This window comes from Erpetoichthys calabaricus, chromosome 13 (genome assembly GCF_900747795.2).
Source record: "Erpetoichthys calabaricus chromosome 13, fErpCal1.3, whole genome shotgun sequence".
Taxonomy (NCBI): Eukaryota; Metazoa; Chordata; class Cladistia; order Polypteriformes; family Polypteridae; genus Erpetoichthys; species Erpetoichthys calabaricus.
The window spans coordinates 62029474-62054939 of record NC_041406.2 but is presented as its reverse complement, the minus strand read 5'-3'; the positions used below and the strand labels follow the sequence as shown (position 1 = coordinate 62054939).

The 25466-nt window shown below is 36.3% G+C and overlaps 1 protein-coding gene across 1 annotated transcript in view; it reads right to left on the bottom strand.

Moving 5' to 3' along the window:
- The window catches only part of LOC114663370 (electrogenic aspartate/glutamate antiporter SLC25A13, mitochondrial), a 237970-nt gene that overhangs the window by 34346 nt on the left and 178158 nt on the right, over positions 1 to 25466 (bottom strand). Inside the window, exons 10-13 of the mRNA XM_028817054.2 lie at positions 24814 to 24901; positions 24196 to 24354; positions 13682 to 13734; positions 12727 to 12807 (exon numbers count right to left, since the gene is read on the bottom strand). Of these exons, the coding sequence (XP_028672887.1) occupies positions 12727 to 12807; positions 13682 to 13734; positions 24196 to 24354; positions 24814 to 24901 (381 nt within the window). The remainder of the gene's footprint in view (positions 1 to 12726; positions 12808 to 13681; positions 13735 to 24195; positions 24355 to 24813; positions 24902 to 25466) is intronic.

The following is a 25466-nucleotide window of genomic DNA, read 5'->3' as shown; positions in this document are numbered from 1 at the left end:
TGGGTAAGAAAATAAAGGCTGACCTTTATATTTTCAAAATTAATTTGTTTACATTTTACCACTATTATGTTAATTAAATTAATTTTTAAAACTGGGACTGTAAAAAGAATAAAAATGAAAGTACATTATTATGACATTGCTAAACAAGTGCAAAATAATCAAGTGACTGACAAGCTAAATTAGATTTTTTTTTTTGTTTAATATACAAGGTAAAGATAATTGTACTCTTTTCTATAAGCCTTGTTCAAAACATAGAATAAAATCAAACACTTTAAAGAACTCATGGTTTTGCCTTTTGAAATATTTGTTGCTAAACCTCATCCTGATAACATAATACCTATTTTATGACAGCATTCAAATCAAAAGATAAAAACATGCTGTATGATAATTATTTTAAGAATCAGTGTGCCTTGGAAACCTTTTTAGCCATCTCCATTTTAATTTATATTTATCGGTCTCATAGCATGGGATTTTGATGTACTTGACTGGATAAATTATTAGTATTTTTTATTTTAAGTCGCTGACCTTTTGCTCTTGCAATGTGCATTGGCCATTTTCTTGTTCAAAAAACATTCTTACCCAATTGTAAGTTTTCTGGGTGAAAGGTACAGTTTTAAATTCAGTATTTCTTTGTAATGTGCTGTATTTACACTTACTGCCAAAAGTGCCAGCCCCCATTGTGGAGAAGTATTCCAGTACAATAATGATACCACAGATACATTTAATGTTAAAGTTGATGTTCCTTTGCCCGGTATACTATGTTTGATTTGCGCCATAAATATTGTTTATCATTTAAACCAAAAAATCCACTTTATTATCATAAGACTTTCTCACATAGTATCGTCTGGATGACTAAATACTCAATGGCATCATTACCTTCCCTAAGATGTGTTGTTTTTGTCCAGCAGCTAAGCACAGAAAAAAGCCCTGATATAGGAACTGTGCCAAAAGTTTTGAATGTTTTCACTCTTCTATATTAAGCTCAAAGGAATGCCCTTACAAATAAATTTTCAGTTAAGAAGCAGAAGTATAAAGAATCTACTTAGTAACAAACAATATGTCAAACTTTAATATTATGAAACTCTCAAACACTTACTGGAACTATGAGTGGTAAGTGAAACCGGCTTTAGATAAAGCAGCTCTTCTTAAAGTAAAGTTAATTAAAGGGAAAATGGAGAAGCCATGTTTAATAATGCCATGCTCCCCACTGAAGTACAACTTGAATGGAGAACAGCAATAATCTAAACATTAAAACATGCATTAAGAGTATTAAATCGTATGAGAAATGACTTCAGAAGATCTTCTTTAATTACTATTCCAAACTATTAACAAACCTTGATTTTTTTTTGGAAATACTGCATTGGCATTTAACATTACTATTATCTTGTTTAAGTTACCTCTTTTACTTAGGAATGAAATATTAGAATGTAATTCTTAGGGACAGAGCAAAAGTCCGTCCTTCATCATATTCTGAAAATTCATTTACATCTGTCTGCATTTTAGTAAGTCCCAAAATATCCTTAAAGGAGTTGAACAATCAGGTAAACTGACTAAAGTTAGATGGAATCTCTGGAAAACAGAATTTTGTTTTTCTCATCATAGTAACCAGCAGCCATTACCTTAATACATTTATACATTTTCAATTACTGATTAATATTCAGGGGCTTTAATAAAAAAATTTAAATGGATATGTATTTATGTACATTCCTATGTAAATCATTTTTTGTTACCCTCTTGAACTGTAGAACCTTTTGGGTAAAGTGTAGATATGGTCAAACCATGTGTTGCTTCAGGGCAGCGTAATAATCTCAAGAGATTACTTAGATGCATTTGTTGATTTCCATCATGACATGAGATTGCACATTGTTGTTTTGTTAGATTGAACTTAAAGCAAAGTACCCCCTATTCTTTATCACTAGCTGCTTTATGTAAGTAGAGGTGGACAGCTTATCTTCATTTTTCAACCAAGAATGGGAAAGCTTTCCGTACTGAGCTACACTGTAAGCACTGGCACAAGTACCTTGTAATAGAAGGGGAATGTCTTGGTAAAATGCAAGTATTCAGGACTGTCTGGCAATAATTTGTTCAGGCATCACAACAGTTAGCATTTGCTATTTAAAAGTTCTCTACATCAATATAATCTTAGTCAACAAATTACACATGTGAACAGTGCTTATTTATTTAAAAAAAAAAAAAAAAAACATGTACATAAATGGAAAGTGTAGCATACTTTACCCATCAACAGGACTGCACTTCCTTTAACATGTGTAATACAGTTTTTGATTACCATATTCAGTATTTAATAAATTGTGTTCAAGGGCATTGTGCACTGTGGCCATCAATAAACTGAGTTCAGTAGGTAGGTTCTAGAACCTTCTAAAGCCTTTTCAGGGTTGTGGAGGCCAAAGGCTATCTCACTAGAATTGGGCAAAAGGTTGAAAACAGACCTAGACAGGATTCTAGTGTGTGTGTGAAGGACCACTCTCACTCACACACAGACATAAACAAACACACCCACTACATTTATGCACATTCACAAATTGCAATTGGAAATTAACTTAACCTAAAAAACAAACAAACAAAAAAAACCCTTTGTAATTAATTTCTTCTTTGATTAAGGATGTCTGGCCATTATAAATGCGGCCATTGTAAATGAAGGGCAACATTTATTACAGCAAGTGACCATTATGGATATCAGGTTAGTGTGGCTCTCTGATGGTCAATTATAGGGTGACTAGATTTTCAAAGTCCCAAACCGGGATACTTGTGTGCATGTATGCCCACACATAAAGCCCATCGTCATTAGTGTAATGACTGCTTTATCTCATCAACAACAGCAATGGGTTAGAGCATTAAAATTAATCATTAATACATTTAATTCCACATGGTGGTTTAAGTGGAAACAAACAAATGGCGCTGTTTTCTGTTTTTGTCTGCTTCTTGGTTGTTGCAGTGATGCTGTTCAAATTTAACACAAGTTCTTAATCAAACTTTCCCTGTCAGAATTTTTACTGTGCTATTATGCATATATTCCATTGAACTTGGAGCAGGGGTGTGTGAGGTCTCCCCTGGAGTTTTGCATGCACTGTTCTAAATATATTGTGAGGATGCTTGTTTCAACAGAACAATGTTTCATTAGATGGGCACCTTGCTCAAACATTTTGATATTCATCAGTTATTTAACGGGACGCATAGCCTGAAATCGGGACTGTCCCTGTCACCTGGACATCTGGCCACCCTAATAAATTATAATGACAGTGAAAATCGAATCATTATAATTTGTAGATAATGGAGCTATGCGCTTGGTTTAAAGTAAGGTAAATAGTATTGACTAAATGTTTATTTGCTCTGTGCACAATGGCTTACATGCCACACAGGTCAGCCTCCTTCAGTCATATGTAGATAACCCTTTTTTTCTTGCTTGCATTTTATACTTTTATGGTTAGTAAGATCATTTAACTTACCTGTCATGAGATCTCTATGTGCACTCGCATAGGCAGCCATTGACAGCTAGTTCCTACTTCGTGCACACAGTCTGCTGGCATTTCCTTGAAGAATAAGTGTGCCACATTTCAACAAAACTGGTCCGTGGGGAGTCGGGGTGTTTCATTCGGACACACAGATGGTTATACTTGGCTATCGCAATTCCATATATCACTTCATTAGAATGGCCTCTTATAAGCCATTGCACAATCACAGTGAAGTATATTTAATTGCACATTATTTCTGATAACCTGAATTACTAACAATCTCAATGTCTTATTAGATATTTGTAGACTCCCATTAATGAAATAGGAGTGGATATATTAAATAAATAAAGTTTTAATCTTAAGACAGACTATTTACTTCTATTTTGAAGCAAAGGGGCCCCAAGCATTTGTCTGCTTCTATTCAATAAATGTGGCTTCTCCCATTTTTTTACCTGTCACCACTAAGTGTTCCCAGATCATCTCCATAAGTCACTTGCACCATACAGGTATATAAAAAGGAGAGGTCCTACTCCACAACAGGCTCTAACTACCTGATGTGGCCATTTAGTGCCTCTGTAAGCCATGAGTTCAAACAAACATTAGTAGTATGTATCACTGCCTTACTATGTCTTTGGTTGGCACAATGTTCTCTTGACATTTTTTGCTTTGATTTTTTAATTTTAGCTATGAATCTCATACAATACTTTTAGCTTACCATTAGAAGGAAGATTCAACTAATCCACTGGAAATAAAACATTTTTATATATGATAAATAAATAAGTAAATTAAGTAAAGTTGTGTTAATATTCAGAAGGTTCTTTGTTCTAAAATATCCATGTGCACATCAGTGCTTGAGGTCATCAATATCCTTAGTATGAACACGGCAGTAGAGTGGCAGAGTCTTTGTCTTAGATTCCCATTCTTTACTATCGAAATGCTGTCTAAGGGAGATGGAATTGTGCAGCATAATAATTGCCATCTATTTTCTTTGTTTCTTTGTAGACTGTGCTGAAGAAAAGAGAACTGGGTTCTCCCTTTGTGCAAGGTCCAGTTCTAACTGCTGCACTCACTGATACTAGTTAAGAGAGGCATGCACACAGACTTACTGGAACAGTTAAAATGAAACCAAACTTATTTAAAAAATGTGCCGAACCATAGGTCCTAGAATGCTGAAACTACTATGAAGGGAATAACCCTCTAATTAATGTTCAAATGCCCAACCAATATTGGTTCCTTTAAATATGCCTCCAGTACTATCCAAATTCTGTCTTTTCTCATTTTTACTAAATATTTCCAGTTTAGGGAATACATGTTTGGCTACAGCTCCTGGAGAAAAAAACAGTGTGAGCAGTGGCACTGTTGTGATGGAAAATCCAAAAATCATTTTTATAACAAGGAAAAATGATCTTTAAATAAACACTGTCACTGTATTTCTGCTATTACCTTATTTGCTTAAAAGACATAACCATAGATATACCTGTACTTCGTTACTTCTTACTAATGCTGTGACAGATTTCTTAGATATTATACAATTTACAGACACTAATTCATATAGTGATATAGCCCATGGTTTAGTCCCATTACCTATGAACTGTGATCCAGGTTTGCTACCAGCTATACAACATCCATCCATCCATCCATTATCCAACCTGCTATATCCTAACTATAGGGTCATGGGTGTCTGCTGGAACCACTTCCAGCTAACACAGGAAACAAACCCCGGGCAGGGTGCCAGCCCACCGCAGGGCACACACACACACGCATACACACGCACACACACACACACACACGCACACGCGCACGCACACACACACACACACACACACACCAAGCACACACTAGGGACAATTTAGAATCATCAATGCACCTAACCTGTCGAAGGAAACTGGAGCACCCGGAGGAAACCCACGCAGACACGGGGAGAACATGCAAACTCCATGCAGGAAGGACCCAGGAAGCGAACCCAGGTCTCCTAACTGCGAGGCAGCAGTGCTACCCACATTTTTTAAAATGGCTTATTGCTAAAAGATATTTTATGAAATTTGTACTTTATTAGTAGTATTGTACACTATATGAGTACGAGAAAATGTATAATGTTCCAAAATTTTACTATAAAGATACCAAACTACATTTATATAGAAGAATATGTAAAAAGCATAAAGAAATAAAAGGTATGCTATTGTATATTATACGCATATAAATACAATAAATCCCAATTATCCATGCCCTAATTAATGAAGGTTCTACATATCCAAAGCAAACCACTAAGTGTAATACACTACTTTTCTTATAATACATAAAAACATTGCTGTGAAAACTGTATTTAGTGTGTAAATAACATAAATGTAACTCAACAGTACCGAGCGAGTGTTTGAGGAGCTATTGACTCTGGGAATGTGCGCGTGACTCACTCACCCCTTTCCAACTGCATCCTTCTGTTATTGCCAGTGTGTCACCAGTGATGACTATGTACAAATGCTCTACTGTTTTGTTCACTTTTCATCATTTTATTTTTAAATGCAATGTGAGAAACAAATATTCATATTTAAATGTAACTACAACAATACACATTTTTATTTTTAAAATTACTGTATAATAAATGATGCACTACAAAAACAAGACTGACTGTGTATTTTCCTTTGTTTTTAAGGGGGTAAATCAAAAGGTAAAGGCAATTTGAAAATTATGCCGAAATTGCAATGGATAGAAGTTGATGCAATACAACATTTATGCGTAATTAGTACATACACAGTGCAGTGTTCTGCTGTTAGTCTAGTTGAAAAGAAGCTTAAAAATGACACTGTACCATATAAATTGGCAAAATCTTTTGTATCACTAATTTTTAATCTAAAATATCCACGGCCATCCGTTCTATCTGAGTTTTCAGTTATCTAAGGTAGCATCAGTCCACGTTACCTTGAATAATTGGGGTTCTACTGTGTGTGTACATGTGTGCGTGTGTGGGTGTATATAGTATATTGTTAAGGAACTCATGGATTAATGGCCAAACCAGCTGGGATGGTTGGTGGTTCCTTTCTTGGATGGGATACTGATACAACTGACAGGTAGTGGAGGACTGCCTGCCAGGGAAATATGTTTCCCCAGTATGCTGGTGACAGTATGCCTCTGGTGCTGCTCCAGTCTGGATTCCTGCAGTACTGCGTTAGAATTGTAGCTGGAGTGAACAGCACTGTTGGAGAACTCTGTGGCTGTTGGAAGTAGCTCTTGGTGGTAACTGTTCCCTGCCCTCATCTGTCTAACATGGAAATGTTTCCAAGGTATATTGTTGATGTACCGGAACATCTTGTGAGTCCCAGTTTAAAAGGAACCCACCCTCCTCAGTTAAGGAAATCAGAGTCAGGAGCAGAGTGAGTCAAAGCTCACCTGGAAGTGAAAGAAGGAAAGCAAGAGAAAATAAAATAAAAGGTAGCAGCTTGTATTTAATTCAAGTATATTTTATACTGGTAAAGAAGCCTGCTTAAAAAGAGAAACAAGAAGAATAAAATGCTTATTTAGACTCAGCTGTAGTTGTATCTGGAGTTTAGGGGTCTGAGGCACACCCTTGGCAACCCTCAAGACCACAATATATACTTAAGTAGTATATTTATACTTAGGGGAGAAAAATCAGAAAACAGTTTACAAAACAGAAGCTGGCTTGTTTAATAAAATGAACTGCTGTGACTACAAGTACCAAAGTTACTCATGAGTGATAATTCCCAGTAATTACAATATAAGGTGAGCTCCCGGGGGATTCAGTCAACACCTAGTAATGCTTGAGTGGATTGTGAAGTTGTGGTGTTCCATATCTAAAGCCCTGCAGATAAACAAAGCATTTCTGCCAGAAGCAAATATTAGCCACCCTTCATTAACAATCACTTACACTTTCACAGGTGCAAACAATATATTTTAAAGCAGCCATTAACAAAAATGCATTTGAACAGTTCCTAAGCATAAGCAATTTGACTAATAAGTAATTTGATATTTTACAGTGCATTTGAAGTTGCTACATTAATACGTCTTGCCTGGTGCACCAGAAGCTGATCAAACTGAGTGGCCAAACAAGCTAACTTTAACTCCACTATAAATGTTAAGCGCACTTTGGAATACTCTAAACTTTCAAATGACCATCGATTAGGAGATAAATACTCTGCCAGCTACTCAGTCTGCAAGCCACAATCTTTTTACCAAATAATCATTAAGTCTTGGCAACTTTAAAAGATATAATTCAGAACTAACAATTTAAGAGAGACCCACATAAACGCTCTGTGCCATTGGAACCACTCCAGGGTTTAGGCTGACATTTTAAGAGGTCTAATACTCAATTGACATGGCCTTACTTCAGTGTAATCCAACAGTGATTTTGTAATTCTGTTTCTCACTTCCTGAGATATGCTGGAAATTTAGCTCTCTTTGTCAAAGTCTGTTTTTGCTTTTTATCAATAAACACTATTTCATTTAGTTTTTGCTAAATATCAATAAACCAGGCCTAAGGGTGCACATCTCAGAAAACCTCATGATCTGATAAAACAACTTTTTGCCAGGGTAAATACCTCAGGGTTTAGTAGACAATATTGACTTTAAAAGCCTTTAACCTTAAATGCAGACTTGCAAAAGCTAATACAAAAAAGCCTTATGAACTAAATTCCCTCCTCCTCTTAAGGCATACATATATGTATATTTTTTTATGAATCTTATGCTTTACTGATTTTAGACAGATTCTGAAGGCATCAAAAGGTGAGTAATCAAAGGACTGTGTTGTTTTCCTGAATGCTACAGACTTTACAGAGCTTGGAGCAGTATTAGCGATGGGGGGTGGGGAGTGGGCTTTGGGGGGGGTGGTGGTGGTTGTGAAGTCTTACCTGGCAGACCCTGACAGGTCAGTGATCAAACACAACAGGCAGTTAGGCAGCAGTCAAATCTTGCTGTCTCATGTGTGTCACACAAAGAAAATATTTTTGAGCCAGCTTTTTAAACAGATTGCTTAGGTCTCTAATCTTCTACTGCTGACTTTTTTCTTCACTACAAAGCATGTCTAAATATAAAGAGCAAATAAATGTCCTGGTGGATTTCCTTTACAGATTATTATATATAAACATGTACATTCTCGTGTGACCTTAAATTTAGAGTCATGAAATGTGCAAACATGACAGCACAAGAGAACAAATATATTTATTTATGATTTGCAAATTAAGCCAACTAGTTTTAATAGAATGGAAGAAGCCAGAATAGAATAGTACCTTAGTAAGAAAAAATGAATAAATAAATAAAAAACCCCATAAAACTTCATATATCTAACTCTGTGCTTCTCAAACCACCTTACTGTATATATGCATAATAGAGCTTAGTTAGCAATATTTGATATGAATGTCTAAGTCATGTATGACCCCAAAATACACATAGTAAATAACAAATATAAATTCAGCATCAATGGGGTGTTAGGTTCAATGCTGGCATCAAGCACAAAGCAAGAACCAGCCATAGACAGGGCACCAGACCTTCATAAGACACATGGAGTTCTATCCTAATGCTGTTGCCATTCACGCTCAACTATTTTTGATGATCTACTGTTTTTTATGTACTATGTGCAATAATTGTTTTCTTTGTTTTTCAACATCATTTGATTGATTTGATTTAATATTAAAGTGACAAGTGCTGTCAGTAAATGGGAAACTCTTTTGTTCCATTAAAAAAGTCACAGATTGGGTGGTTGACACAAGATGAAATGAGTGACTTCAGCCAGTATGGAGGCTAAAAGTAGAAAGGGTGTAAAGTACGTATTACCTTAAAAATAATTCTATCAAAAAACCAGTCTAGTCACAGCTATAACTAATCACAAAGAATAAATAAAATAAAAAATGTGAAAACAATCAAATGAAAGTATTTAGAATAGTGGCATTTGTGCAAATACTATAGTATCAATAAATACAACAAAGCTACAGTGATCCCTCGCTATATTGCGCTTCGACTTTCGCGGCTTCACTCCATCGCGGATTTTAAATGTAAGCATATCTAAATATATATCACGGATTTTTTGCTGGTTCGTGGATTTCTGCGAACAATGGGTCTTTTAATTTATGGTACATGCTTCCTCAGTTGGTTTGCCCAGTTGATTTCATACAAGGGAAGCTATTGGCAGATGGCTGAGAAGCTACCCAACCAGAGCACGTATTACGTATTAAATAAAACTCTTCAATAATATAAGATATGCTTCCCACGTGGTGCTTCGCATACTTGAAAGACCGAACAGCATGTATTGATTTTTGATTGTTTGGTTTTCTCTCTCTCTCACTCTCTCTGACATTCTCTGCTCCTGACGGAGGGGGTGTGAGCAGGGGGGCTGTTCGCACCCCTAGACTATACAGACGCTCGTCTAAAAATGCTGAAAGATTATCTTCACATTGCTCCCTTCCTTGCAGCTACTTTGTCAAGCGACATGCTTCCCGCACGGTGCTTCGCATACTTAAAAGCTCGAAACAGCACGTATTGATTTTTGATTGTTTGCTTTTCTCTGTCTCTCTCACTCTCTCTGACATTCTCTGCTCCTGACGGAGGGGGTGTGAGCAGGGGGGCTGTTCACACACTGGCCTGGAGGATACGGACACTCCTCTGAAAAATGCTGAAAGACTACCTTCACATTTCTCCCTTCCTTGCAGCTGCTTTGTCCAGCGGTGCTTCACATACTTAAAACTCAAACAGCCCTATTGATTTTTGTTTGTTTGCTTTTCTCTCTCTCTCTCTTACAGTCTCTGCTCCTGACGCGCACTCCTTTGAAGAGGAAGATATGTTTGCATTCTTTTAATTGTGAGACGGAACTGTCATCTCTGTCTTGTCATGGAGCACAGTTTAAACTTTTGACTAAAGGGTGTTATTTCATGTCTAGAGGGCTCTAATAATGTTAAAAAACATATTTAGAAGGCAGTAAACAGGATTGCTATGCTCTAACTGCGAAAATATTTGATTTATAAATAAAGAATCCTACTTCGCGGAAATTCATTTATCGCGGTAGAGTCTGGAACGGATTAACCATGATAAACGAGGGTTTACTGTACATCAATAAATACACCACAAAAAAATAAAATAAAATAAAATTATGTTCCAAGTAGTAGATCACCATAAGTTAAAGCTTTCTTACTGTAGGTACTTAAAGTAACGGCATTCAATTGGGCTAACAAAAAAGTCAATATACAGGAGATACTCCTTCCAAAAAGGGTCTTCACTATAGCATGTAAACATGACATTTGTTTATTATATAACAGAAGTCTAGCCAGGAAGAGCATGAATTTCCCCAAAGACTACCACTCTCTATTAGCTTTCTTTTTATTATATTCCATTCATCCATCCTTTATCAAAAGGGTGCAAATCTAGTTCAGTTCTTTATATTTATATAGTGCTTTTCTCGCTGCTCAAAGAAGTATATCCTGCAGCATAGAACACAATGCTGATATCCATCATGACTGGGGAAACCTGCCACAGGAAAGCACACATCCATACTCTCTCACATTGTGCTAATTTAAGGTTGCCAGTAGTATATGGTAGAAATACTGTAGCAGAGGCCTAAGATAAATAAACAATACAGACACATGGAAACCTTGCAAACTCCACTCGACAGCTGGACTGAGTCTCTGGAACTATGAATAATGCTAGTACACTAACACAGATTTTTGGGCATGGCAAAAGACAGTTGCTGGTAAAGAGCTCCAAGTCTAAGTGACAGCTACTACTAAAGACTGCTGATCAGTCAGAAACTAGAGGATGAGTGGCATTTGGCTACTGCCTTGCATGAGAGAAAGTAAAAAGGACATTGTTAAAGGTATAAGGTACTACATAACCTGCAAGTGCATATACAGTAGGTGCTGTTGTGCAAGAGTTTTATAGTACCATAAAGAAGAAAATACCATACTGAACAGTTCAGAGTGGGCATTATCATATAACCCAATGTGTAATTGCAAGGCTGGAGACATCCATTTAAAATTAAGACATTGTCTGTAGAATGTAGACTGCCCATTAGATGTTTGTTTTGAGATTGCAGATGAAAAATGAGAGTACTGGGATCCATTTAGTCAGGAGACAAACTGTAAAAGGTAGCTACTATTGCACAGAATGTGTTGAAACAGTGTCGGTGACATGGGAGCTCAAAAAGGGCTCTCTGGGCTCCTGGTATCCTAAGGTATAATCAATATGAGTACCTGGCACTGCTTACACTTGCTTAGACTTCGACTGGGTAAACAGATGACAAACTCCACCAGTCACATGTAAGGACTTAAACTAATAGTTAATAATGTGATTTAACAAAACAGCTCTATCAGCCCGATTAAGGAGAGGTCTGCAAATGAAACCAAAATAAATTTTCTTCTCTTAAAGACAACAATTCTTGTATTTTCTAACAAATTTAAAAAATAAGTATAAACACTGAATTTATGTAATTAACTTAAAACTGCTTAAGCACTGCAGTCCAACATACTATTTCAGTAAAATCTAGGAGTGTTAGTGTAGTTTACCTGTTCTCCGAATGTCCATGTGGGCTGTCCTCTGAGTTATCTGCTTTTTCTCCCACATGCATGTTAGATTATACGGTGATTCCCAATTGATCCAATGTGAATGTGAGTGTGAGTATACATGAGTGGGCCCTGTTATGGACTGATGCCCTGTCCAGGCCTAGTTTCTGTCTTGTGACTGATGTTATCAAAACTGGCTCTAGCATAGTGCAATTGGCTTAAGCAATTCTGAGAATATTATCTCATGTTATCCATCCATCCATTTTCCAACCCGCTGAATCCGAACACAGGGTCACGGGGATCTGCTGGAGCCAATCCCAGCCAACACAGGGCACAAGGCAGGAACCAATCCCGGGCAGGGTGTCAACCCACCACAGTATCTCATGTTATTCAAAACTAAAACATAAATACAAGTTTAGATGTTATGAAGAGCAGAAATCTGAACTTTAGATGAGAACTACACTAGCAGCCAACAAATGCCAACATTGACTTAAAACTTGAAAGCAAATAGAAATGCATAATCATGAAACATACAGTAAGCATGTGCAAGATGAAATCTAAGAAAATACATTCACACTAAAATCTGTGCACTCCATTTAGATGTAGCACATTACAATGGAGCCATTCTGTTTTCTGAAACTGATGCACTGATTATAACGTTTTAATAAATTCAGAATGAAGTGTATAAAACATTCTTGGAAAGCACTGCCAAATCCTTGTGATGAAAGGATGTAATTGTACAAAGTAAAAATGGTACTTACACATCCACCAGCTAAAATTTCTGCGAAGAGTGGAACAGAGCCATCTTTCTGCATATACTTGCCTCTCACAAAGTCATTTACCTTGAAAGGATATGAATAGTGTTAATGATATTAGACATATACACAAACCTGTAACAAAAATATACATTGCAAAAATGTGAGAAGGAGGCAAAAAAGTTTGGTGGAAAACTTTGGTCTCTCGGGTTATGGTGGCAACTATAAGTGTTTTTTGCCTTGAAGCAATTTTGTTCTCTGGAGATATGGGGTCATAGATTTTCCACTATAAGGCAGAAAGTGCCACAGTGTACTGTGCATACTTCATCAAAGATAAAAATGCTGCCTTTGTAAGTAAAGGGTAAATGAAGTACTTTTCATTAGCTGTAAAAGATCTGCAAATATTTCTAAACATCTTTATACCACTTCATAAAAGTCATATATAAACATTATTTTATATTTTAGTTTTCTTGTGTTTCTACTTGGGAAACTGCTAACAGAATTAGCAACCATATAAAATGTACTGTTGTCTTTCCTGTACACAGCTAAATACTAAGCCGAAAGTATTAAATAGTAAACATGGTAGACCAAAGTAGCAAATTAATATTTGTTAAAAAATAAATATATTGCCAAAGTATTATACAGTAAATGCCAAACTCAGGCAAAACTGCTCTTCAAGGTATTTCACAAGATTACGGACTAGATAAAAGTGAGGGGTAAGACTTTGTACTGTACTTAAGTCTTTAATCTATATACTTACAAAACAAAACTTATTTTCAATAGCATACACATGAAATAAAATATGAAGAACAGGTATTTTATTTTTAAATTAAAATGTTATTGTTAATGAAAGCTGAAAGTAAATGTCTCAGTTCAACAACATAATTTACAACATAAGCTACACCATCCCTTAAGAAACAGTTGTGTATTCTGAATAGACACATGTGGAAAAAAACCTTACTGTAAGCTTTATGGCCTTTTCTGGTGCCACACCCAAAAGCTGTGGTAGGAGACCTGTAATTTAGATACAAGATTATTAAAAAAAGTAGAAAATACTGCTAGTAGGCATGAAAATTCTTTTCTTAAAGCAGGTTGTATCTTGTTCATGTAGGCTGTTATGCACTTCCATTATGTTTACATCAAACTAGTCATATACTAAATAAACATAAAATTTTAAGTAGCAAAAAAAATCAAGTGACAATGACAGAAGACATATAGTTAGTAATAAAAAAATTATTCTCACATTTTCTACTTGACTTCGGAAGTAAGATATTGGTAGGATACTGCATGTTCACTCAAAATATTCCATACAGAGGGTTGTTTTTTCACAGCTGTTTTGTTAGTTTTCAGGAGGTGATACGTTAAAACCAAGACTGTTGTCTATATTTTTAAACATCTACTTCCAGGTTCTTTATTTTTATAAAAATTTGCAGATACTAGGGCGGCACAGTGGCGCAGTGCTAGCACTGCTGCCTCGCAGTAAGGAGACCTGGGTTCACTTTCCGGGTCCTCCCTGCGTGGAGTTTGCATGTTCTCCCCGTGTCTGCGTGAGCTTCCTCTGGGTGCTCCTGTTTCCTCCAACAGTCCAAAGATATGCAGGTTAGGTGCATTGGCAATTCTAAATTGTCCCTAGTGTGTGCTTGGTGTGTGTGTGTGTGTGCCCTGCGGTGGGCTGGCACCCTGCCCAGGGATTTGTTCCTGCCTTGCGCCCTGTGTTGGCTGGGATTGGCTCCAGCAGACCCCCATGACCCTGTGTTAGGATATAGCGGGTTGGATAAAGACTGACTGACTGCAGATACTAAGAAAAATTTTCATTAATAAACTTTTAAATTTCTATTATGATTGCCATTCACCATAATGAAAAAGAAAAACTTCAAAAGGACCAAGAACATAATATACTGAAAATGGAAATATGAAATTAGAAGTGCAAACTATACAAATCCCCACTTAGTATTCTGCCCCTGATGTGATGGCATGGATGCTTGTGGACTTAATGCTTATAACCATGCACCCCATGTAGTCTTGTGGAAGATGCTACAGTATAGGAGTACAGGTTCTAATGGCCACTGCTGCATTTCATTAACTCTTCGTGTTAATGGGGCAAGAGTTATGTTTGCATGCTTGGCAACCATTTGGAATCATTCATTGTGAACACTGGATTATGCCAAGAGTGTATCTTGTGTCTTCATCTGTTCATAAAATTTTCACGGGCAGGTTATCATGACACAGCCACGGTTTGGAGGGATCCAGCATGGGAAGCTAAGGATGTCATTTCTGCTGTTTGCAATGTTATCCTGTTGGCCTTTTTAGACAGTGACCTCTGATGTTAACTTTTATTGTTCACAGATGACTGTGATGCAGAGAGAATTAGAATTAGCCTTAGTCCAAGAAAAGATGGCTGTTCATAGCAAGTGAGGAATAGACAACTGTTTGCAATAGAGGAATTTGTGTACCTTGGGGTCTTATTCATGAGTGAGAGTAGATTTTGAGGTGATTTTGAGATTAAGCAACGAATCAGTGCAGCGTCAGCAATTTTATAGACACTGTTCTGGACCATGGTGGTGAAACAGAAGGAAAGTCCTGGGATAAAGCTGTTGATTTATTGGTTAGTCTACATCACCATCTTAACTTATGGTCACAAGGTCTGGTTAGTGACTAAAAGACAGACCATGTGTACAAGTGGTTAAAAACCCAGGTTCCTGTGCAGAGCTTCTGGGCTCATCTCACTGACAGTGTGAGAAGCTCAACAATTTTGGACTTGAACCACTTATTTTATGGATCAAGAAAAGTGAATTAGATAGGATGTTTTCTTGGTGCACCCTTAGGAGATGTGCAAGGCATAGCACCAGCAAAGAAGATGGGGGCAGACCTAGGACATCCTCAAGGGATAATATCTCTTGACTGGCTTACAATTCAATGGAAAGGAATTTACTGCAGACAAGGACACCAGATCAGGTTAGCACATTGCTACCACAATATTTATCAGGAAACACATAATGAACATGAATAAATGAATGAAAAGGTACAAATAAATTGAACTGAATAATAAAATGGAAAAGTGGACATCAGTACAACTATCCAAATCCAACCATACACCTCTTTACATTACAGTTCATTACAGTAAGGCAGTAGCTAATCATCAATGGTCTAGCAAGTGGTCTAATTATTGCTGCTGTTGTCGACCATTGGGAAGACACACCAAACACAACATATTACTTGTAGACAATCTAGCCTAAAAGCAGTTCTTTGGAAAACCTTTTTGAGTACTAGGAGAACATGAAAACCCCAAAAAAGGCATCCCAACTGGGTGGCGCACAGCCCTCCTTTGCACAATATTGTCCTAAACCTCAACCAATAGTATTATACAAACCATGTAAAGCACTGCTGATAATGTTTATAGCAACAAAACTATGGTGATCTCACAGTATTTAAGCAAAATCCTGTAATTAAATATTTATATTAACTTCAGTGAATAAATCTAATTTCCATCATATTTGAAAAATTGAAATATGAAACCAGTGGCATTATATTTCAGTCTTAGCACTATTAAGTCACAGCTCTAGGATTCTAAGTTTGCATCCCTAGGTTTTCACTGTGTCTGTAAAGATTGCTGGTTTTCCTTGTGTCTGCATGAATCTTTCTTTTGGTAATAGAATAGACAAATTGTGCTGGTCTAAATTGCCTGTTCTTGTCATAGCATTCTTCTGTTTTCCTTTAGTCACATATTCACAGCATCTGAAACTCAACTGAATAATAATAATTAATAATAATTCTTTACATTTATATAGCGCTTTTCTCACTACTCAAAGCGCTCTCCACACAGGAGGGACCCAGGAAGCGAACCCACAATCTCCTTACTGCAAAGCAAAAGCACTACCACTGCGCCACCTGTGAGGATAAAATGGATCCTAGGGTCACTAAAAGCACATGGATAAGCCTTTAGAGCAGTCATTCCCAACGTGAGGCACAAGTCGAGAATTTAGGTACGTTAAACAATTTATAAAATGAAAAAACAGAAATTCACTGTTAAAACTGATAGAAAAAAATAAACAATTTTATAGTATATATATATATATATATATATATATATATATATATATATATATATATATATATATATATATATATATATATATATATAAGGGATGGTGAGGAACCCTTTAATCTATGATTTTACAACCGGCTTGGGTTTTTCTACTTAGAAATCGTTTTTACCATTAAAATAATATGAATTGTAAAAATGATTATAAAATTTTGCAATATAACAAAAATATAAAATGATCAAAATATTTCAGAAAAAGCTGTCATTAAAATTATTTTATATTTATGAATATCATGCCTCTTATTATATGTTTTCAAAACTGTATTTGTTGTATTTTCATATTACTTCATATTATATTATTTTTTTTAACAATTTCCTAGTGATTTCTTTGTCAGTACTTCAACTATCCTTCCCCTCTTTTGTGTCCATTTTCTTTGGAAGCTTGTTTAGACCAAATTAATGACATTATGGGCTTCCTCCACGCAAGTAGGAGTTCACTTTTTGAATAGGTAATAATAAGAATAAGGTATATGTTACAGTGGGGGGCATCATGATTTTAGGGAGGCCAAGGTGGGGCATGGCCAAAAAAGGTTGGGAGCCACTGCTCTAGAGGCAGTAACCTGTGCACTGTTCACAATTACTAACTACAGCAATGTCAATGACGTGGCCATTCAGAAACGAGACTGAAGAAGAAAGAAGATTGGCAGACTCCTGACTAAATATTTCAGGGAAGATGTTAATAACTGATATTCTACAAACAAGTAATTGTACAATACCAATCAATGACTTTTCCATTTCTCTTTGATATTTTAATTTTCTATTAATGGTATTATAAAATCTTTTCATTTTTATTGACTGGATTTTTGTTGGATTGAACTTTCAGTTACAAATTGTAAATAAAAAAATAAAAAATGGATCAGGTTAAACAAATACATAAAATCTGTCTGTTAAAAATGCATCAATCAAAAACAATTTTAATGCAAATTGTTGATTAATATTTCACCTAACAGTATTCAAAATGGGGCTGTTTGCAACATGTTCATTTACTTAGGGTTCCAAAAAGGCAGGTGTTTCTTCACCTAATGACTATAGACCAGTGGCCCTCATGTCCCACATCATGAAAAACTTTGAGATGCTGGTTATGTATTACAGTGTACGAGTCCTCTTATAAAAAGACCATTTGGACTACTGTAGTTTGCTTATCAACCGAAGAATGAAGTGGAAGATGAAATCATCTATCAGATCCACAAGGCTTATTCCCATGTAGACAAAGCTGGCAGCACTGTGAGAATTATGTTTTTTTGATTTTTCCAGTGCCTTCAACCATCCAACAATGCCCATTAAGGGGTGAGGCTCAAGGACTATGTCTCTGATTTGGGTGTAAGAAAAACTGGTGTCCCACAAGGAATAGTCCTGTCTCCTTTTTCCTTCATACTGTACACCTCAGACTTTAAATATAACACCAGGTCATGTCACTTGCAGAAATCTCAGATGATTTTATACTAATGGGGTTTATCGATAAGGGAGATGAAAAAAAGAGTATAGAAGATGGGTGGAGAACTGTTTCTTAGTGTAAAGGCATCTAAACTAAAGTGTTACCATATTTTTGTCTTAATAACACTTATAAAACATCAGCAAACAGGTTATCATCAGTGTGTCATTTTGACATGATGATAAAATTACTTGTTAATTTTTAAGGATTCACAGATTTGATACTAAAAATGTAATATCAAGGGAAATGAGTCTCAGTTAAGTCACCTCAGACCATTCTAAAGTGGAGTCTTGTTTGAATTTCAAATTGTAGAGAATAATAAACACTTTACTGAAATGTTTGTTAAAGTCTTTTCACTTAGTAGTAATGCATTTTAGATACATTTTTTAGTACCTAAACTAAAGTGTTACCATTGTCTGAAATTTAATATTGGCAAAATCATAGAACTGGTTATTGACTTTTGCACACTAAATGGCCTCTGTGTTCAGTCACTATTCTGAGAGTGGACATGGAGATAGTGCACTGCTACAAATATTTCGGGGTCCACACCAATGACAGGCTGGATTGGCCCTGTAACATAGAGGAACTCTAAGAAAGGGCAGAGAGACACTTTTTTCTTAGGAACCTTGTTGGTAGTCATATCCTATAACTCCGTGATGACTAGTGCAAATTTTGTTATATTGTAGTGTGCTGGTCTGATAACATCACTTAAAGACAAGCTCACTGAATCGACAAGGTAATTAAAGGGGCAGGCTCAGTTAAAGGACACACTTTCGACCCACTGGAGGTAGTAGCAGAGAATTATGAACAATGCCGCATATCCTCTCTCTGATACACTAGCACTGAGAACTTTCAATGAATATTCATTATTCAATGAATAATTCAGCAGAAGAGTATGAAGAAACACTACTGGCATTCCCTAATACCAATGTCAATACATCTTTATAATGCCTCATGGTGGACTGTGACTGCTCTTTTTATCTTTGGCCAAGGCAGATTTTTCTTTCTTTTAGCAATTCTTGTGCGTATTTTTTTGTTATAATATGTATGTATTTATTTACTTACTTATTGAGCTTCTGTAAAAAGAATAAAGTATCTATCTATCTATCTATCTATCTATCTATCTATCTATCTATCTATCTATCTATCTATCTATCTATCTATCTATCTATCTATCTATCTATCTATCTATCTATCTATCTATCTATCTAAGTGCTCTTTAAAGCATAAAGCATATTTAAGTGTTCTTTAAAGCATGCAATTATATAAAGGTATAATTTAACAATAACTCATGAATTTTCCACTTTCTATATACTGGTTTACAATATGTCTATCTCTCTGTTATAAAAGAAAATCCTGTGGGATGGAATGACTAGGAGACGATACGTGATCATCACAGAAGACAAATAAAAGACCCGCGAGACGAAAGAGAATGGCCACAAAGTGCCTCACAGAGATATAGAACATGAAATTCTTGCAAGACACAACGCGACAGCAGCTGCCCCCCCTTCACAACGGGAACAGCGTTATACGTCCTGCAAGAAAGAGATTTAACCACGTCCAGGGCCGGAAATAAAGGACAATTATTGTTTTTACAACGTCACGCGAGATAAGGCAGTGAGCCATCATTTAAAACAAGTCCACAAACATCTAACCAAGCAGTTGTTGAATTGCTTTTGGCAGACACTCATCATGTGCTCCCAGCTCTTAAAACAACGACATGTGACAAGCAGAACAGGCAGTTCGCCAGCAACAGAAAGACAGCTGATGATCCAACGGCATATCCTTAGTGTGCGTTCAGCTGTTTCACACACCCCCCTTCACAATGCGAGCAGCGCTATACGTCTTGCGAGAAAGAGATGTAACCATGCATGGGGCCGGAAATAAAGGACAAGTATTGTTTTTACAAAATTTTTTAACGTAAAAGTGAAAATAATGCATATGTAACAATTCCCATGAAAACAACAATCTCTTTAAATTGTAAATCCGTAGCACGCACAGATCATGTGCTCTCAGTACATATAAAGCGTATAAGGACAATACATTCTAGATGAAACAACGCAAAGAAGAAAGAGCAGTGCGGAGAAAAGAGACCCAAAAGTGTTGGAGAGAAAAAAAGTTAGATTATGAAAGCAGTGGAATTCGAAAGGCTCAAACAAACGATGGCGCGATACACATGCAGAGAAAGGTACAGAATATGAAAGCAGTACAATTCAAAAGTATTGTAGCGTCCCAGCCTGGTTGAAGCCTTTTTTTTTTAAAGTGACTGATAGGTCCGATTGAGGGGGGCGGAGTACAGCACGGAAGACTGATAGCAGGGTACTGATTGATAAGGTAAGGGGGAGGCGAGACCCAGAGAAGGAGGGGTTGGAGAGGGTGCTAGATAGTTGTGTTTGGGGTTACGAAGTTGGCAATTGTTCAAGTAAAACTTTTGTGACACTTTATTACGTCAGTTGCTACAGTATCAAAAAAAAAAAGATAGTATAGATCACATTAGCACAAACAAAAGGTAATTAATCATCAGAGCCAGGTGTAATTGAAAAAATAATAGGACAAAGCAAGGTCAGAAATAAAAGGCTAAGAGTAGAATACAAAGTCTTTTCGCCTTCGCATCATTCAATGCACAAAACGTGGATTTACGTAATAATGGACGATACACTATGAGAATCTGTGGTCCCACGACAGTTAAAGCAATGACAAGTTTAATTTCAAAGAATACACAATTTGGTCAGGTGTATATTTATGATGACGGAGAAGCGATGCAAATTTTAACAGGTAACAAGAAAGGTGATGTATATATTCCACGAATAACATTAGACACCAAAGGAGATCATGATATGCCATTCGTATTAAAATGTTTACAGTTTACCATGAGAATAGCTTTTGCTATGACAATTAACAAATCACAGGGACAACAATTAGAAAAAGTCGGATTATTTATTAGAGAAACAGAAACAATATTCACTCATGGGCAATTATACGTTGTGTTGTCACAATGTGTCTCCAAAAACGGATTTAAAATTCTATGCGATCTTGAAGAAAAGGTAATTCCAAATATTGTTTTTAATAAACCTTTAAAGTAAAAATGCAACTAATGAAATTGAAAGAATTCTAAAGAAAAAAAATGCTTTTAAAATTGTATATTCAATTAACCAAACAGTGGCACAGTGGCGTAGTGGGTAGCACTGCTGCCTTGCAGTTAAGAGACCTGGGTTCGCTTCCCAGGTCCACCCTGCGTGGAGTTTGCATGTTCTCCCCGTGTCTGTGTGGCTTTTCTCCGGGTGCTTCTTCCCACATTCCAAAGACATGCAGGTTGGGTGGATTGGCGATTCTAAATTGTCCCTAGTGTGTGCTTGGTGTGTGCGTGCCCTGCGGTGGGCTGGCGCCCTGTCCAGGGTTTGTTTCCTGCCTTGTTCCCTGGGATTAGCTCCAGCAGACCCCCGTGACCTTGTAGTTAGGATATAGCGGGTTGGATAATGGATGGATTAACCAAACACAGGGGTTGGTGAGCGAAGCGAGCAGGGGGCAGAGCCCCCTAGTGTAATATTAATTTAATTGTATGAAATACTGGTTTACATAATATTGTATATGAATTGTATTTGTTTCCATGCATATTAATATTACATATTAATAATGCTGATTTCTTTGTGTGTATATATTGTTGTTTTGCATGTAACCCATGTCATATGTCTCTGTACAGTATTTGTTGATCCTATGAACCTGGAAGGAGTCAGCAAAGATTAATAGATACTTTATTAATCCCCAAGGGGACATTCACATACTCCAGCAGCAGCATACTGATAAAAACAATATTAATTAAAGAGTGATAAAAACACAGTGCAAGTTAAAAAGTGCAGGGTGGAAAGTGCGAGGCAGGTATAACAGTCAATAACATTGTATAATACTACCGTTTACCTACCCCCCCCCAATCCCCCCCCCTCCCCAGCACACCACCGCATAGAAGAGGGTGCTCGCCACAAATCATGGTGGTTCACCATGTCAAAGGCAGAGATCTTTGACTGAGTTTTTTACAGACATCAAGAACAAAACTTCACTGATGACAAATAGGAATTACAGTTGCTCAAACTATTTTGTCCACCTCCTGCATCCTTACTCCTGCTGGCATGGTGCAAAGCAATTGTCTGTGTATTTCTTTTATACAGTGCATCAGCTTAAAAAACATTTTCAAAATAATAATAATTGTAAAAATTGTTACATTTTTAAATTCTAGTATTTTCTGGTCAGTTTCAGAAAACTAATTTAAGCAGGTGGTAATTCTTACTATCTCAAACATGTCTCAACACTTTAGGCTCAAAAAGGTGTCAGACAAGATTGTTTCCTATCCCCATTATTTTTAATACCTCACGTGAGCCCTTCATTGTCAATCTCAATTCAATCACCCCTATTGCTGCTTATAACACTAATCATAAAATATGTTTATATGCAGATGATATTTTGCCCTTTTTGGAAATGCTGCCTTTGCTCTTCCTCATCTTTTCAGTTTATGCAATACTTTTGAGACCCCGTCTGGTTACAAAATTAACTGGTCTAATTCAGCCATCTTCCCTCTAAATTACTTAAGCCATCAATCTGTTTATCTACTGTATATTCCCTTGACTAGTTCATCATCTATGACTAAGGTGCCGCCGCGAGTGGCAGCCTTTCCAGCAGCTCCGTGTATGACTTTATCTTTTTACCTTTTTTCTGTCAACTCCTACCACTTTCTTTCATGTGGACTAGTTCCCTGGAATTACTTCCTTAAAAGGCTGGCGTCCTTCAACATCTGCAATAAGATGCTGCAGATGTTCTATCAGACGGTTGTGGCAAGCGCCCTCTTCTACGCAGTGGTGTGCTGGGGAAGCAGCATAAAGAAGAGGGACGCCTCATGCCTGGACCAGTGGCGGCTCGCATATAGGCACTGTGGAACTGCAGCACCCCCTATTTCCACTTGATATTATCGATAACATTTAATATAATGAGTCCTTTTTTCTTTAATTCTCTCTTTATACTTGTACAATATATAATCCTTAAGCATAATTAACTTGAAGGTGCTCCAGTAATCTACATGTACAGGTTAAATAGCTAAGCATTAGTGATACAGATAACCTTTGGCTAGTTCATTAACCAAAAGCAGTGTTTATATTAGTTGTTATAATGGACACGTAGGCCAGATGACTGAGAGGATACAAAAAGTCTTGAATGATTTAAATGTGAAATTATAGAATGTGTATGTATGGGAAGTATCAATAAAGGAAACGATACAAGACAAGAGGAAGTTCACATTTTATGCATATACATTATGCTATTCAGTTAATTAAAAAGACAAAAAGAATGTAAAATATGTATTTTCTATTTTTTTTTTCAAATGTATATTACTAATTAAATATTCTCTGACCTCGAATATTGTAAAGGTTTTTGTTTAATACTAAAATAAACTGTAAATGTGCTCAGCATAAAGGACTTCAAAAGTTATCACCAGATATCTAATGCATTCAACTTTCTTTAGATGCACGGATGGATTTAATTCCATGGAAGAATATCTTGTAACAGGATACCCCATCTGTACCTGATAATTCAATTTCTTACACAGAGCAGCAAAAACAGCAAAAAAAAAAAAGATGTTGGTTTAAAACAATTAGTATATTTTTTCCTTAAAAGCCACACAGTATAATATAATCTTTATGGCTGCAAGAGCACTTAGGTCACTAAGTTTAAGCTTTGTCATATTAGGCATACCTGCTGTATGCTGAGAATCTTTTTGTATAAAAAGAATGAGGCCTTCCAGGAATGTAAATCTGATACTTGCAACATTCTCCCAAAGCTTGTCCAGTTAAGTCAAACCCTTAGATGCTAAATCACATCAAAGTGCTCAGGTCAGCAGGGGCATGACCCGCTTTCAATACCTTGTCAGGTCTTGCTTCTTACTTGCTCAACTACTGACCTCTATACAGCCCAAAAAAGCCTTCATAGCGCAATACTTTTCTGAAGCAGTCAAAACTATTCTTGTACATAAGTTCACCAACAAAAGATCCTGAAGTGCGTTGGTTCTGCATACGGGTCTTCACAAGGTCAATTGGGTATACAGCTGTAGCACCAACAGCTGAAAGAAAGAAAGAAAGAAAGAAAGAAAGAAAGAAAGAAAGAAAGAAAGAAAGAAAGAAAGAAAGAAAGAAAGAAAGTTTAATTTGTTTTTTGAGTCTTTGTTAATATTTCTTATTATCAATGTATAATTTTCACATTAAACAAAGATACAAAATGAACATAAAGCCAACACTTTTAATTAAGGGACTATTGCAGTACCTTCAGTCTCATTATTAACCTGTCTCCTTGTGAAGCCAGTCTGGAGCCAAACACGGTAAAGGCACCACCTCTAAACCTCTGATCATTGACAAGTACAAAAGAAGCTATAGAAAGGTTCCCTAGGCACAGTCCCACCTTTTATTTACTGGGGAGAATCGGCTCCATAAGGAGATAGGGAAGGCTTTGTTTTTTTTTCTTTTAAACTAAAAAAGTTGTTTATTAAGTGGGGGGAAAATGTGTACACTGATCCGTGACTAACCTCCAGCGACTGAACCAAGAGTGAACCGATAGAGTGACTCTGCAATCTGCACAAGAACAGGACGAGATGTGTCACCATCTGTATGCTGCTATGGGATAAGAAGAAAAAATTTTCAACATTACTTATTTGTATTAGTTCTTGTTAATAACCAAAAAATTAAAGTGACATTTTCTAATTTAATTTAGGTAGGTAGAAAGAGGAAAGCTTAAATATCATTATTTAGAAGTGTGTTTTACTTCTCAAGTGTGATAGCAGATTTAAAGATTTTAAGGAAAGACACAGTTAACAATAAAACACCAAGCAGCAATGTCTCCATTGTGAAATCTTCAAAGGGTTATAGCTCAGACGAAAATTACCAATATAAAAGCATAATTTATAACACATTAATGCATTTGGCCTTGTACAAATTAAACATCCAACAAAAAACTCTGGAAGATGAAAGCACAAGACTTCAGCTGCACGCTAAGGTTAATTCTTACAACATTTCAATTAATTTAATAAGATATTGAGTCATAAGTTTCAATATTTAAAAAATGCTTTACTTAGTTCTATTTCATACTCAATTTTTATATTCCTGTTTTAACTAGTAAAAACAAATTAAAAAAATCACCAAAGCGCCAGTATGAAAAAACAAACAAAATTAAAACACTAAA